Source organism: Lepisma saccharinum, chromosome 1, assembly GCF_977018435.1.
Source record: "Lepisma saccharinum chromosome 1, izLepSacc3.1, whole genome shotgun sequence".
In the NCBI taxonomy this organism is placed as follows: domain Eukaryota; kingdom Metazoa; phylum Arthropoda; class Insecta; order Zygentoma; family Lepismatidae; genus Lepisma; species Lepisma saccharinum.
In genome coordinates, this window is record NC_139229.1 from 183353982 (window position 1) to 183370471 (window position 16490).

General features: G+C 33.7%; 1 protein-coding gene across 2 annotated transcripts in view; it reads left to right on the top strand.

The window, feature by feature from the left end:
- The window catches only part of LOC146004948 (1-acylglycerol-3-phosphate O-acyltransferase Pnpla3-like), a 28769-nt gene extending 12279 nt beyond the window's left edge, over positions 1-16490 (top strand). The window contains exons 4-12 of one of the 2 annotated variants that reach the window (XM_083144022.1): positions 1022-1210; positions 2339-2422; positions 3673-3849; positions 5298-5473; positions 10596-10753; positions 11379-11460; positions 11762-11951; positions 12985-13141; positions 14095-16490. In XM_083144022.1, coding sequence (XP_083000148.1) covers positions 1022-1210; positions 2339-2422; positions 3673-3849; positions 5298-5473; positions 10596-10753; positions 11379-11460; positions 11762-11951; positions 12985-13141; positions 14095-14345 — 1464 coding nt within the window. In that variant the 3' untranslated portion in view covers positions 14346-16490. Of the gene's footprint in view, positions 1-393; positions 583-1021; positions 1211-2338; positions 2423-3672; positions 3850-5297; positions 5474-10595; positions 10754-11378; positions 11461-11761; positions 11952-12984; positions 13142-14094 lie in introns of both variants that reach the window. The other variant, XM_083144013.1, reaches the window with a different exon arrangement.

The following is a 16490-nucleotide window of genomic DNA, read 5'->3' on the forward strand; positions in this document are numbered from 1 at the left end:
GTGCTATGTAAGTCAATGCAAAATTGCCAGGTTCTTCAGATTAAAGTTTTAACATTGGAAAGTCTATGCATTAATGCAAGTTTAGTCAAACTTGTTCATTAGATATATTTACCTGGTAATTATATCATTAGAGTAAAATCAGTTCCAGTGAGAAACTTGAAATATGCAAATTAAGCAGGCAGATACTATGTTCAAACTCAGATCCACATTGCATCTTGATGAAAATTTTTTATTTAAAGAAATTTATTTTCATCTGTGTGACAGCTTCAGATTGTTGAAGTAGAAGAACTTTTTTTCAGAAAATATATATAGTCTTCTTCCTCGGTGGAATTTCCTATTTGATTATTTTTGTAATTTCATGAAGTTAAATGTGTGATGTAAATTTTCCAACAGGCTGTGTTAGCAAGTGCATTCATTCCGTTTTTCTCCGGTGTCCTCCCACCACGATTCCATGGCATACGTTACATGGATGGTGGCTTCAGTGATAATCTTCCAGTGCTGGATGAGAACACGATCACTGTAAGCCCATTCTGCGGAGAGAGCGACATTTGTCCCAGAGATTTGTCATCCCAAATATTTCACGTGAGTCTCTCTTCTCTCTTACAGGCACAGCTTGCAAGAACGTTCGTGCTTGTGTGTGTGCTCGAGTATGTGAATAATGCTGATTTATTTCCCCAGCAGCGTTTGTCATGCAATTAAAATTTTGTACAAGTTTGTGCATGACCTAAATTACCAGATTAGCCACTAATATATGATGTCAATTACCTTACTTTATTTGTTCAATATGATATTTACCCACGACAATCTGTACTGTTTCCCTCAATATCTCACTAGTTTTATTTTTCTATCATTTTGCTAGTGGCACTCAAACCTTTTTCTTTAAACTGACACTTTTTTTAAAAAAGTTTCATGTTATGTGCACAATTTGTACAATGTTTTAATGCTTTTGGCAAAATCTTTGCTTATTGCACGGCTTCTTCTCTTGCTTGTACTCTTATTTTGCACGTCTTGCTCCTTATAGGCTCTGCTATGCTCAAGTTTTATTCCTATATTTTCTGGTTGGATTCCTACACGTTATCATGGTGTAAGGTACATTGACGGTTGTTACAGTGACAATTTACCTGTCCTAGATGAGAACACGATCACTGTCAGCCCATTTTGTGGAGAGAGTGATATTTGTCCTCGCGATGACACAGACAACCTTTTCCAGGTGAGGCTAACTACAAGTATTTACATCAGTAGTGGTTACAGATGCCTTTCATTTAATTTGCATTTTGTAACAGAACTCTCATTTTAGTATCTTGATGAATCAGGTTTTTGTGTGTGTGTCAAACTGCACAATGTTTGCATTACAACAGCAGCTGTATGTAGGAATCTGTTCATTATATGTCTTAAAATATCATTTTTACATACTTATGTGGGAAGGATTGTTGATATTGCTCCATTACACTTGGAGATTTTAGTTTCTGAGAGCTCAATAAGCACAGACAATTCTATAACAAAAAACTGCCACCAATTTAAGAGAGTAACTGCAATACCTAGAAAATGGAAAGCACTTTAGACAAGAAGAGTTGTGGCAAGCTGGTCTTAGCATCACATACGTGCTTTCAATACAGGTGCTGATTTAAAATGTGCCAAAAACAATGGAATTGGAATCACTTGTAAATATTTATCCCTGCCCATGCTTTCAGTATTTCTTACATTCAAATCTGCACTTTTTTTGTGCAAAGTATTATCAATTCCTTTTATGTGAAACCAGCATGTGCCTGAGGCAATTTCACATGTAAATATGTACATATTTTAAATAATGCGTTTGTATGAATGTGCTTTACAGCAATGTAGAAATTTCTCACTGTGTAATGTTCTATGTGTTCCATGTAAATATTCTGAAACATTGCTATTTCTGTTATTTTCCAACTTGCAGTCTTACCTATGAATATCTGTGTGTATATATATACTGCTTATAACATATACAGTAACCAATGTAGTTAGTTTTATGTTAAGAGTTGTTAATTTTCCTTCTCTTGTAATTTTTCTAAAAATGTGTAATTTTTTATTTTGTTATATTGTTTAACTTAGTATTCAGCAATGTCGAAAAAAATATAAATATTTACAAAATATTTTACACAAAATCACACGGAACTTAGTTCCACATAAAACTGTCAAAAGTACATAAATTATCCATTATGAGATATGTACAGTATAGGTTATTTAGAATTATTTAAATCAGTTATCACCTAGCAAATACTTTTACATGTGGTTGTACTGTACTGAAAAAATATCAAAACCTTAAAATGCACTGCATTGTTTGCTAAATTTATACATTCTGTTCTTGCAGGTTAATGTAGCAAACACCAGTATTGAACTGTCACGGCAAAATATATATAGGTTCGCTAGGATATTGTTTCCACCAAGGACAGAGGTATGCATTTTTCTATATTGGTATTTAGAATAAGTTTTCGAACGCATGATGTCCAGTACAACATTTTGCATTCCAAGGGGTTATTTTAGTCATTTTACAGGGTGGCTATTCACTGTGAATTCTGCATGAATTATTGGCTCCAGGAATTCTGCGTGAATTTTTCTCCACATTTGTGAAAAATTGCAACTTTTTTAAATCCAAACCTCATTGAATTTAAAGATATTTAAAGTTTTTCAGTTTAGCTTTTATTTTTATCAAGAAGGAAAATAAAGCAGCGTGAAAAATAAAACAGAATTATCTCGGTCCATTTAGTTTAATTTTAATTTGTTAGTGTACTTTGCAGAACAATCTATCTGACAGACTGAAGATTATTGCAAAATATCTTGAAGTTAATTAGTTAAATTTGAGTTTGAAATTATTATAAAATTAACAATTTTTCTTACATTAGTAAATATATCCCATAACATTTGTGATTTATGTTTCTAGGTAGAATATCGAGTTTGAGTATGTGAAATGGCAAATAACTCCATACCTTAAATTAAATATTTGATGTACTGTTTAATTTGACTGAATCAGAATTTTTGGATACATTGGAATCATACAGTCACTTTACATTGTTAATATATCTGTGTGTGTGTGTGAGGCCATAATACTTAAGGTTGAAGCAGAGAAAACATCTGCTTGTATGCTGAATTTTTGGAAAGTTCGCCTTTAAAACCAGGAATTATGCGTGAATTTATCGTGGTCCTAGAGTGGCCACCCTGTTTTAGTAAAAAAAAATGTTTGAGGCACTTTGCATGAGGCAAATTCAGAATATATTTAGCTAAATCCTGAAGACAATTAATTTTCTGTACCATTTTAAATATGGTGTCAAGGGAGGGATGTAAGTGAGGATTTTTTTTTAATGAAGGGGCAAGCAGAACATTTTTTTCTGAAATGAAATTAATTGTCATAGATTTTTCTATTTGTACTTCTAAGTATCTCTATTGTAGGTAGCTAGCTGGCATAGGATGTATTTTTTATTTGTATTCTGGGAAATGCCTTGGTTTACAATCTTTGCCTGGTGAAATAATTTTCATTGTCTGCATATTTTCCTTTATAAGAGACTTTTTTCACAAATCTGTAAATTCATTAATTGAATCCCCATGTTTTTTGCCAATTTACTTCCTACACAAAATATTTTCTGTGCGCATTTATTGGTACTGGCTATTGAAATCTAATAACATTTTTATATCTTGATGTTGTTGCAGGTGTTGTCCAACTTCTGTAAACAGGGCTTTGACGATGCCCTCAGGTTCCTTCACAGAAACAACCTGATTAACTGTACCAGGTGCCTCGCAGTTCAGTCCACATTCACAGTGTCCGAAACACTGGATGAGAGCTTCGACTACGATCCCCAGTGTGATGAGTGCAGGGTCCAGCGTCAGGTATGTAGACCCAAGTTCATAATAAAAATGCATAAAATTAAAAATGCAAGAAGTTATTTTTTTTTCCCACTGGCAAAAGAACACGCTAACAATTCTGCTAATCAGGTTTGCTGTTTTTCCAGTAACAGCAAACCTGATAAATATATGTGTGTGTGTGTGCATAATTTACCTGGTGTACTTGGGAAGAAGTTATTTTTACTCGACTGCATATTGGACACAGCCGTCTAACCCATGGTCACTTACTGCAAGGGCTGGACCCTCCGATGTGTCGTTTTTGTAGTGTTGTTTTAAGTGTTTGGCATATTCTTGTTGAATGTGCCGATCTTGCTTCCCTCAGGCAAACTTTTAATCTTCCCAGCTGTTTTGTCATCCCTGTTGGGTGTTTTATCAAGTGTTGTTTAGCTTTTTGAGAAGAGCTGGTCTCTTCACTGTCTGTGAGGAAGCTTTTAGTGTGTTCTTACTAATTAATGTGTTTGTCTTGCGCAGGTCTTTTTACAACCTTGCACTTTTAATTTTTCCCAAGGGGCTTTTTACACCTTTTATTTTAAATTTTTGACTAAGAATTTTTGATAAGGGGATATCTCTCTGTATGCATTGAAGGGTGCAAAATGGCCTAAAGTGCTGACATACCCAAAACGTTTTAATTCAATCAATTGTCATGTTCTGATATCACTGGACCAATCTAGAGGCTGTAATTTTTATTAAAATTTATCAGATTTTTTTAATCAGTATGATGTTGACCGTATCCATTCTCAATCTTTTTCAAAGTTACTCATTTTCTTCTGTTTTTTGTTGTTGACATTTTTATATTGTGTGTTTAGTACTAGGTCAGCTAGTTTTTTAAGTATGTCTGTTTTTATTGCAGCATGCTATAAATGTTCACTAGTATAAATTTATGCACAAATAGGCATAAATATTAAGTCCACTTTATGCAGAGATAGGCTAATCGGGAAAGTGAGATCTGAACCACTGTGCAATGTGTGCCTCCACCTGGTATAGAATCCAGGACTCCTTGATTTGTATTTTACACAGTGTCTAGCTAAATATAAATACATGCATAAACATACACATAAGTTCAAATAACCAAACAAAAGCTTTCTTTTCTTTCTTACAATGCTAAATCTGTTAATGAATAATTGAGATTCCTCTGGATAAATGTGATGCAAGTGATCAGAACTCGGTCTGGTTGATATCTTAACTAATACTGTAATAGTAATAAACCTTCATTGTTTGTTGGTTGGCAGGAAAGCTTCAAACTTACATTTTATTCTCATGTTATTTCTCAATATTTTCCAATAATTAATTTGCAAATGTAAGATACATATCCAATTGGATATTTACCCATACACTGTGCTAATAATTTAGAGCACTTACCTTTGCTATTTTAAGGTTATTAAACACAACATATTGAATTTTCTGTGTCTAATGTTACAATACTAAATTTTCAGGAAGCTTTGGTGGATAAAGTTCCTGATACGATACTCACAATTTTCCAAGAGGCCATGGACTCTGCCAACAAAGGACTCGTCAATTGGGTGTTCAAGCACAAAGGAATGAAGTTGCTGTCTATTTTGAGTTTGCCCTGCATTCTGCCTGCAGATATTGTGTATGCCACATTCAACAAGTAAGTTGCTTTCTCCTCGTTTTACTGTGTTTTCTCATGCTTTGTATTTGAAAAAAAAACATTTGACGTGAATGCAGATAATAATAATAATAATAATAATAATATTTTATTGTCATTAAGCTTGTACAGCAATAGACAACGTCAAGAACATAATACATGTGAAATATATTATAAAATAATATAAAATTATAACCCATTTTATGTTAAGGTGCACTAAAATACAATATTTTTAATTTCAAGAAATTCTTGAGTTGAGTACAATGGTGTAGCAACTAACCAGGCATACAGTTTACGTTTAAATACATTCATAGGCATATTTGTCACATCAAGAGGTAGCTTATTAAATAGTCTTAATCCTAGAGCTTCATAACTATTCAGGGATTTTGAGAGTCTGTGATAGGGTATATTTATACGCCTGCTGTTTCTTGTAGTATAGGAATGTACATCTTGTCTACTTTGTAGCTGTGGCAAATTTTTCTTTACATACAACAGCACAGTGTAAATATATAGATTTATCACAGTCATAAATTTTAACTTAATGAACAGTGGCTTACAATGAACTAATTTGTGTGAGTTGGTAATTATTCTCACGGCTTTTTTCTGCAGTATTAAAATTTCTTGTACATAACTGCAGTTCCCCCAAAGTAAAATTCCATATGAAATAATGCTTTGAAAGAAAGCGAAGTAAGCTGATCTTACGTAATCTTCAGGTACATGACTGTTTAGATTCCTTAACAAATATATAACCCTGGATAGCTTGGCAGTTATGTATTTAATATGTGGTTCCCATGATAATTTATTATCAATGACAATACCTAGAAATTTCACATTGTCTGAGCTATTGTCGATCGGGATGCCTCTAAGACTGAAAAACATATGCTGAGTTTTACTTTCATTCAGCAAGAAACCATTAGCTCTGAACCATAAAGAAGATTGATACAGGGTATTATCAGTTATGCCTTTAAGGTTGTTAAGGTCAGAGCTGGCATTAAAGAAGGTAGTATCATCTGCATATAGTATTGTGTGAGCAGTGACGCAAAATGGTAAATCATTCATCATGAGAGCAAACAATAAAGGCCCAAGAACCGAACCTTGAGGTACACCGCATTTGACCTCGGCTACATTTGACCTCTCCATTCCTATGCAGACAATTTGTTTACGGTTCTGAAGGTATGAATGAAATAGTTTAAGATCTGTACCACCAATGCCATAGTATTTAATCTTTTTTAAAAGTGAAGTGTGTTCTACACAATCAAAAGCCCTGCTCAGGTCACAGAAAGAGGCCTGAGCAAAGTCCTTAGTTTCAAAAGCCTTGAGTACATTTTTGACTAGTGAGTCCATGGCATCAATTGTTCACTTACCCTTCCTGAAACCAAACTGTGATTTGCAAATTAAGTTATTATGGTCCAAGTAATTGCATAATTGAGAATGCATAATTGATTCTAAAACTTTTGAAAACACTGGAATCAGTGAGATGGGACGGTAGCTAGCTAAACAATTTTTCTCACCTTTTTTATAAATTGGTACAACCCTTGATAATTTCAATACATTTGGAAATGTTCCTTCCCTAAGACATATATTTATACAAAAGGTCAGTGGAAGAATTATAGAATCTATGATTTTTTTCACAAGATTACTGGATAAATCATAGATATCTACACTATCTGATGGTTTCAGCTTTTTCACAACATCTATAATTATCTCTGGAGTTATTTCAGAAAAAGCAAATTTTATTTCAGAATGTCTTACGCTATACTGTTCAAGTAAGTCAGAAACTGTTTCAGAGGGTCGTACAATGTTGTTACGAATTTCCTCAACAGAATTAATACAAAACTTATTAAAGTCATTAGGGGAGATTTCTATAACATCTCTTTTGCTGTATTTGGCAATCGAATTAATTAATTTCCAGGCAGTCTTGCATTTATTCCTGGATGCCTCAATATTAGTTAGATTATACAATTTCTTTGATTCATTTATAGCCAATTTGTATTCCTTTCTTGCCCTCAGGTAGATTGATTTAGCCTGATCTGTCTTATCCCTCTTGAATAAATCTAAGTATAGTAAAACCCTACATTTCATACCGGCTAACTTAGGAGTGTACCAATCAGCATTCTTTTTTTGTATTTTCTTCTTATTAACTTTGAGACTAACTTTACACCTTTTCTGGGGAATACTCCTATCATAAATATCTAAAAATACCGTTAGAAACTTTTCAAATGTTACATCAGCCAATGTGTGTTCTGTATCCAAGGACTGAGGTTTACTTAACAGATGTAGCCAGTTTATATTACAGAGCAAGTTCCTGAAGTTTAATATTTTATCATCCGTTATTGGTCTTGAGATCACTATTTTAGATTCCTTACAGTTACAATCACAGGGTTTTAAGTTATGTATTTTTAGCCAAGGAGAACCATGATCTGAGTATGCAAATACACTTACGTCACATGTTATACGAGATGTTTTTATGTTTGTGAATATATTGTCCAGGCATGCCGAACCCCTAGTGGGTTTATTATTCATATAGTTAAAGTCAAACTGCCTAAGCAGATTTTTAAATCCAGTCACGCTTTGTTTATCTTCTGTTACATCAAAATGAGAGTTTAGATCACCACCAATTACGATACTAAAGTGTTTCCATTGAGACTTACTGAAAAAATCTAACATTTCCTCAAGTTTTTCAAGAAAAACAGTAGGATCCCCATTTGGTGATCTATAAAGCACAACTATTACAATTTTGAGGTCTCTAATAAGTAAACCTGTGGCTTCAAAGTTTAATTCACTACAGAGGAATTCAAGATCTAACTTATGACTAGCATGTACAAGTGCATTTTTTACATATATAGACACTCCACCATGTTGAATTTGTTCCCTACTATAACTGTTAACCAGATAGAAGTCATCTAGTATTTTGAAGGAAATTTCACTTTTATGGCACCAATGTTCACTTAAACAAACCGCATCAAAACTATTTTCATTAGCAAAATCATTAATAATTTCATGTTTATTGCCGAATCCCTGTATATTGAGATAACCTATCTTTAAATCCAATGGAGTGTGGGAGTTAGAACAACATGCTCTAACTTCCCCATGAGAATTCTCAAATCTAAAATTAACACCTGATCGTTCAGAGTATAAAGAAGTAGCACATTCAGGTTTACTAATCATATTGTTAGTCACACTTAAGTTAGATTGGTTTGTAGATATAGTTATAGGCCAAGTTTCACTAGTAATATTTTGGTGTAGCAAGCTTAGGACATTATTTTTGGAATTTATTTCATTGCTTGCTTGTTTGAATTGCTTATTGATATTCATTTCACTATTTCCATCATCAACTGCGTATTGTCCATTAATATCTAAGGACGTGATATTGTTAGCATTAGATTTATACGATTGTTTCATCAAGCTAGGCCAGGTTTTATTACATGACCTGGCTAAATCTAGTCGTTTCCCTGTTGTGATAAAATATCAGGTAATGCTATGCTTTCCTTCCTATTATACATATTTCTATTCATTATACTCAGTATTACCTCACTAATTTCTTTACTTAACCTATTTTTTCCAGCCCAATTTAAATGTTGACCATGTCTTGTATGCTCTGGCCTATTAAAATTACTTACATCTACGACTGATACATTTTTGAAATGCTTACAGATGGTCTTGTATTTCTCATTTACTCGACTTATTTCATAGTTAACTACAGACCATTCAGGTAAATCTAATCTGTATGGTAAGTTGACCACTACTACATTTGTGTGGGTTAGCTTTGCCAGATTTTTTTGGAGAGTTTTTGTAGCATCATCTCCTAAATTCTTTGCGACATCATTGCTCCCCCCTATTATCACTGTAAAGTCATTTAGGTTCATTCCTCTACTTGATTGGTCAATGCTTTCCATAACCTGATTTAGTTTTGCCCCTGATTTTACCATTCCAGTCACATGCATGTCCTTTAGATTTTCCTTCATTATACCTGCTAAGTTTTTTCCATGACTATCACTAATTAGGTTCACTTTACCACTAGATTTTTTGCGATTCACTGCACATCTAGACCGTGATGAAGGATTTTTAGATATCCTATTTATGAAAGGCACATGATCAGTTTTTGAAATATCTAATTTATTTTCTTCAACTTCCAAGAAATCATAGAGGTTATTTGAAGTAAAGTCCTTTTTTGTGTCTAGGTTTTTGAGTCTATTTGCCCTCCCTTGAACAACTTTGCTCCAAGTAAACTCATTTGCGTTATTACTTTCGTTTGCGTGTCCAGTGTCCTCATGGTTTAATAGCTTGATTTTCAGTTCACTATTTTCAGCCTTCATATTTTCCAAGTCTTCTGTTAAAAGTTGCACTATGGTACTTCAAGTAACGTCTTCTTTGTACACATGAATAATACACTCGAAACACGTCACATGGATGTCCTTTGATGGTCAGGGCAGTGCTTACTGTCATTGCTCATTGTTCTTAGCATCTAAGGTATAATGAAGTTGCTTTGAAGTTAACAATGAGGTTGGTTATGGACCAGATTTAAAGTTTCTTAGAGGTTTGAACTCCCATGTCCATTATCCCATAAGAACCCTTTCATTGTTTGTTTTGAATGTATTATTTGGTTTATTTTACTTCTCATTTCTGCCACATTTGGCTAATTGTGAAAATGAGGATGAATGGTGATTATGGGACATAAACACATATGGACAGCACTCAACAGAAATCCCATAGAGGATTATACTGGACATGGGTCCAGGCATCAGAGCCTCGTTAGACTGCAAAATGCAGTCCAGGCTGTACTACATGGAAGTGAGGTTGACATTTGGGTGTCTTCTGGAAGGGTTACCCCTTACAGCCATCTTCGTTTTCTTTGTATGATGATGATGGCTCAAGGTGTTCGTTTTGTATTATATCTTTCATAATGAGACCTGAAATGAGCAGAATATTTATTTTCAATTAGGTAAGGTTTCAGATCATCTTTCATGCCTGACACAACTTTGTATGATGTGAAGCATTTCCTAAGTAAAAAGTAAATGTATTCCTTGCATTCATATTACACTTTTATATTTAGATGTGGAAGTAATATCTAAATATTGAGGCCTTATGCTTTTTCAGAGTAGTTCATGTAATTTCCTTATTTCAGATTTATGTCTACAGCACCATCACTCGGGCAGAATTTGTGGGAGCTAAGTAAGATGTTGCTGGACCATCTGAAGCATCTGCTTAGGAAGATGAACAAAAAGAGGCAGCAGCTCAGTGCGAAGATCACCTGTCACATGGCAATCACTGAATACAGAGGCAGTAAGTAACTTATTCTTGAAGTTGGTTTTGTTCTTTCCCATCTGCTTGGTGGCATGGCAAGCAGTTGAATTAGTGTTATTTATAGTTAGCGTGTATTGCTAGTTTTATACTTTCATGAGTGTTGTAGTAGGGTAAAGATATAAATTGTGGTGCACAATAATTAAGAACATCTAGATGGGCATCATATATCATATAGGAGAGAGAGAAAAGTTCCCCTTTATACACTGTGTATATTAGTGCCAGGATATCTGTGCTTTCAGTAACTCAACATCTGACACTAGCACTACTGCTTCAAGGCCAGAGCTACAAATATGGTGGCAGATCAGTATGCATTAGTTAAGATGGGAAGATTATGACTAAAAAGCTTATAATGAATCAATGTAAAATCTGGAAATGTATTTGGCATTTAGTCCAATAAGTTGTTGCACAGTATATCATTTCATTTTCGGACTTTCTTGGCAATGCTATTTTCTATTTTAACTTTTAAGACAACTAAAATAAAGCTGATTTGTACTTTTAATTTGGTAGACCAATTTATTTCTGTATTTTATTTTCTTGTTTCTTTTACTGTAAATGTAAAATGTTTATGGTTTAAATTTGAATATTTTTTTTTTCCTTTTTACAGCAAAGTATGATATTGAGTCTATAAGTCCCGAGCCCTTGAAGAATAATATAAACTTCAATTTCACCTTGAACTTGGATGAAAGGTAAGTGAAGCACTGAATTAGTAGATGGTGTTGCAGGGAAAATGAAGAAAATAATACTAGTAGTAATGTTAAGTCATTGAACTTGTATGTGCCAACAGATTAAACACTGTGAAATGTACAAAATTCTACAGTAGAAGAGAAGCCAGTATGGCCCACACAAAAATATTATCAATTTTTCAATTTCATACTAATGCAAATCTGCATTACAATTTGAGTTGAGTGGAAATTAGAACTGTAGGGTAAAAATTGCTTTCAATGTTTAATTTATTCATTATTTTGACATGTATGTTTACTGTTCCAGGGAAATGTCTATGCCACAGCCAACGTCTATTAAATATCCAAATAAGTTTTTAAGCCAGGCTTCAAGATCAAATCTGCTGATCAACACTCTTGACTCTCCGATCGACGACGATACCTTCGAGCATATACTGCAAGTTACCTCGCATCAGGAAGCAGTCATGGCTTTCTATTACATGGATGAACGTAATGAGGTAGGCATATTCTGTTAGATGGGCAAAGTACCTAAAAGTTTAAACACAATAGATTTATTTCATTGGTAGGAATGGGCGAAGTTGATAAAGGGAGACAAAAATATGAAAACTCTCATGTCCATGCCAGAATTCCAATTCCAACCCAAGAACCTTTGGTGGCAGCCGATATTTTAATATTTTGATAAACACATACTGGTACATTTTGCATTGTATTACAGGATATTTATAGAAATATCAGATTAGTAAAATTACAGCCAATTTTGCCGCTACCTATGGAGCCACGATGGTCCAGTCGGGATGGATGATCTAAGGTCTGAATTTTTCCGGTCTTGTCCCTGCATAAAGTGGCTTCGGGGCTCACCCAGCCTCAAATGAGTGGGTACCTGGGGGGGGGGACAGTTGCCAGAGCATGGTGCGGATCACATCACCTCCAAAATGGCAGAGATTGAGAATGTGTGGGGTCCTATCCCCACATCCCCTAAATGTGACTTCATGCCATGGTGCTATATGCACAGGGAACTTTACCTTATCTTACATACATTAATCTAAATATAATTTAAGGGCAAACTGAAGGTTTTTAAAATATTTATATTTTTATTATAACAGAAATAACTGTTGGAATTAGTTTCTGACACACGCAAGAAAAGGAGTTATGTGGCCAAATCATGGCTTCAACTTTCAACGTGCTAATGCTACCAAATGAACAAGTTTTCGCCACCAACTCTTCATTATTTTAAAGCAGAATTTGGTTTGTTAGCTCATGGTCCTGTCGTGGATTACTAGGGGTTCAGGTTTAAATCCTTGCCAAACCTATTTTACAATTGCCTTCAAGCATTTGTGCCATTCCTCTGCATGTCAAATTATTTTGAGACAACTAAAATTTGTAGTAAATGTTCGACATTAGGCAGAACATTTTTCTGCTGTTACTTGCACATGAATAATTTTAGCTGATGACTTTATAGTGTTTCGTGTGCTGTATGTATGCTATGCTATGCAATACTATTGTACTTGATGCATTGCTGTTTATTTTCAGGTCAAGGTCACTGAAATCTTCGATGTGACGAATGCAGACACAGATGCAGTATTAAGTCCGGAAGAGAGGATGACAAACAATAACTTAGAGTTTGATGACTCCCAGATGGATGTTCTATACAGGCCATGGAATCCACATCAGACTCTAGTTCCAGATGGTAAGAATCATCTCTACCTGTTTTTGTCATAAGCTTTTGTAAAATTAGTTGTTTAGAACCTGTATTAGATATACAGTCCTTATACAGATTAATTACTCAATCGTTATAGATCAGATCTTTTTGTTTTCTCTCATTAAGCCATGCATCTTTCGCTCAGTTCTTAACATATATTCCAACTGCTGCAGGGGGGAGGGAAAGGTAACATCTTTATGGCCAGGCACCATTGAGAGAAAGAATTCTATATGAGAATGTGTATTTTGTTTTTCTCAATGTGGATTCAATTGTCATATTTTTTCCAATTCAGAGTTCAGTTGATTTGTTTCCATATTTAACTACTTAGGAGGCTGTGCTAGATATGAAACTTGCTTCCATTAACAAGATTTAAAAACTGAATTCAAAGATGTCACAGTCCTCTGGAGATTGTTGTTGGTATCTTAGTCTAGTTTTTGATCCATAATTGCCCTCATGATTGAGGGTCAGTAGTAACAAACAATTTCAAACCTTGGACCACTGAACTGAGATTGATAATAATCAGGATACCATAGGATCTTCAAAGAATTGTTGTTAAAGATTGCATTTGTAATCATTTTTAACAGTTGTGCGCTACTTGTTTCTTGCCAAAGTGCCATCATTAATGTTGCATTAGCACTGCTTTCTTCAACCTGAGTGCACAGGTTTTGGAAACAGGGAAACATATACCAAAGTTGTGCAATGAAGGATGTGTGAAGAGTTGAATTGAATTGCTAGGGATGACCCTGAAGGTGAACCTGGCTGATGATATGCTGGTCAACCTTTATGGGTTCATTTATTTCCATCTGTTTCAAGAGACTATCCTCCATTATCATTGCTGTATATCTGAACTCCTTTCTCTTTATTTACCTGCATACATTTTCTTGTTTAATACCAAATGGATATGTTTATAGTGTTCACATCTTCACTTTCCTTCCTTGTAGATGGGTATACCAGAGATCGCACAAGTTCCTTCAACTCAGACTATTCAATAGACGATATCCTTGGCAATGAGTCGGGAACGCTTTTCTCGGACCCTGAGAGCGAGTGGAACCCCATCGAACCAACACCAACTAAATCCATAGAGGAGCAGCTGTGTTCAGACTCACGACCGGAATCGGATCAAAGGTCTCAGTCAGTTTCAGAAGCCAGGACTCTTTCCAGAAGACCATCCTACGTAATCATGGAAACGTGAAGAACATTGCATTTGAAAGTGCAATAGCGGATTGTATAAAGACTTTTCATTTTGTATACACCGATGTTTCAGATTGTTAATATGTGGCGTCAAAATATATTGTCTATTCTTAAGATGAGTATTATTTATGTGTTCGGTGGAGACAGAGCGTCAGTGGTATTATATTGTAATTGTACATAAACTTCGTGTGTTAATGTGAAGTCAATATTTTAAGACTGATAATGCACATCCCATCAATGCAATTGTTTTTTATTAAGAAAATATTTCAGAATTCTCAAATAATTGCACTATCATTTTATGAAGGATATTATTGTGATTGATAGCCAGTAACAGTCTGAAGAAGAGAACAGTGAAAAGGTGTTTCTTGTGGATTTTGATTTTTCGGAGAATCGAGGTTTGATTTATTTCAACATTTCACATATGTTATTTCAGTTACTTAAGGGCTATTAGCTCACTACCAGTATACATTCCGTATATTACGTGGATTATAAAATTCTGACTAGTAACTTTTATTGTTACATGTGAAGTATTGGTTACTTGGCACTTTTCATTGTCCAGTTCTTATAAAGAAATGTGCAGAAGTGGATTTTCCTGCTATGTTGAAATATCAGATTTTTCCTTTGATTGTTATATATACACAAATATATATGTCTCAAAAAATTATATCCTTTCTATTTATAGTTATTGATTGCAAGAATTTAGTTCATGATGTTTCTACACTATTGCCAATTGTAAAAATGATATTGAACTGCATGTGCATGGTTGGGTTGTATTCCTTTTTTTAAATATTATGATTGTTAGGTTGTGTTGTAGGGACTATTCAGGTTCTCTTTCCAGTATTGTAATTTTCCTGCAAATACCTATGCAATTTTGATTGGTAGTTGCAGCAAATCTACCACTAAGTAGGTAACATCCATTTGAATATAGGAAATACAACCATTATTGGGCCTGTGTCACAATCCTTTGAAACTTTTAAAAATTGTTGTCATTAACCCCTAATTTAAAACCTGGGTTTCTGGAAGCAAAATTTTAATTAATTCTTTTCAGAGATTTCATTGCCCTCTGATTACATATGGGGTAAATTTGTTGAAATTCTGCTTTAGTTTGATTCCATAGCCTACATACTTTAATAATAACTTATCACTTCTTATTCCTCTATATTTCTGGATATCTTGCTAACTTTTTATCCAGTTTAAAGGATTAACTATTCTTTTTAATATTTTGCATACATTAATTTAAACAAATTTGGTGAGGTGAAATTTAACATTTTTAATTAAGATTGTTTCCTTGTGAAAACTACATCGTTTTAGAAATTGTTATTGATACAACAGAAAGAAATATGGATCCATAATTTTTCAGTGTTTGGTGGATATTCATATTTATTTTCTCACTGATATTTTAACTGTAATGTGAGTCACTTAGTATAGTATTTTTTTTTAAATCTTGATAAAAAACATTTCTGTATAAAATATAATTTTTAAAATTTTCCGGTTTCATATTTTCTTCAAATGGAATAATTAAAAGAAATATATCATCTATCAAATATATTTTTGCACAAGTTTAATCTGCAATATAAGATTTTATGGAAATAAACATGAAAATTAATATATTTCTATTAGCGTTTGACAAGAAAAAGCATAATTTAAATAATACCAGAAGTTTTGGTTTAATGTTCAAGCCTGTATTGTCTATCAAACTTGTGCAATACATTTTTTTTGTAGGGCAGCAATGTTAAAAAAATTGTTTCTGGTGTCATTTATGAGATACATATTTAACAGAGTTAATTTTACCAATGCGTACAATATTTATGGGATAATAGATATAGAATGTTTTTATATAAACAATGGTTAAAAAATTGAACCTAATTTATGCACAGCTTAAGTTCATTATTTTTGTTGAGTACGCTTCTAAAAAAATAATTCACTGAACTGACTCTCTTGTTTTGTCGATTCACTTCTTCACAGTTCTTCATTTTTATAACAAAACAGTTTGTAAAAATATTGCAAATATCTGAAAATTTGAGGACCAAAATTATTGTACATTGTATGTATTGGTTTTCAAAAACTTGTGCTTTGTGTATATATTTTGTATGTGCTCTCTATGTATGTACAGTGCATAATTGTGATATAAATTTGTTGTACTAAA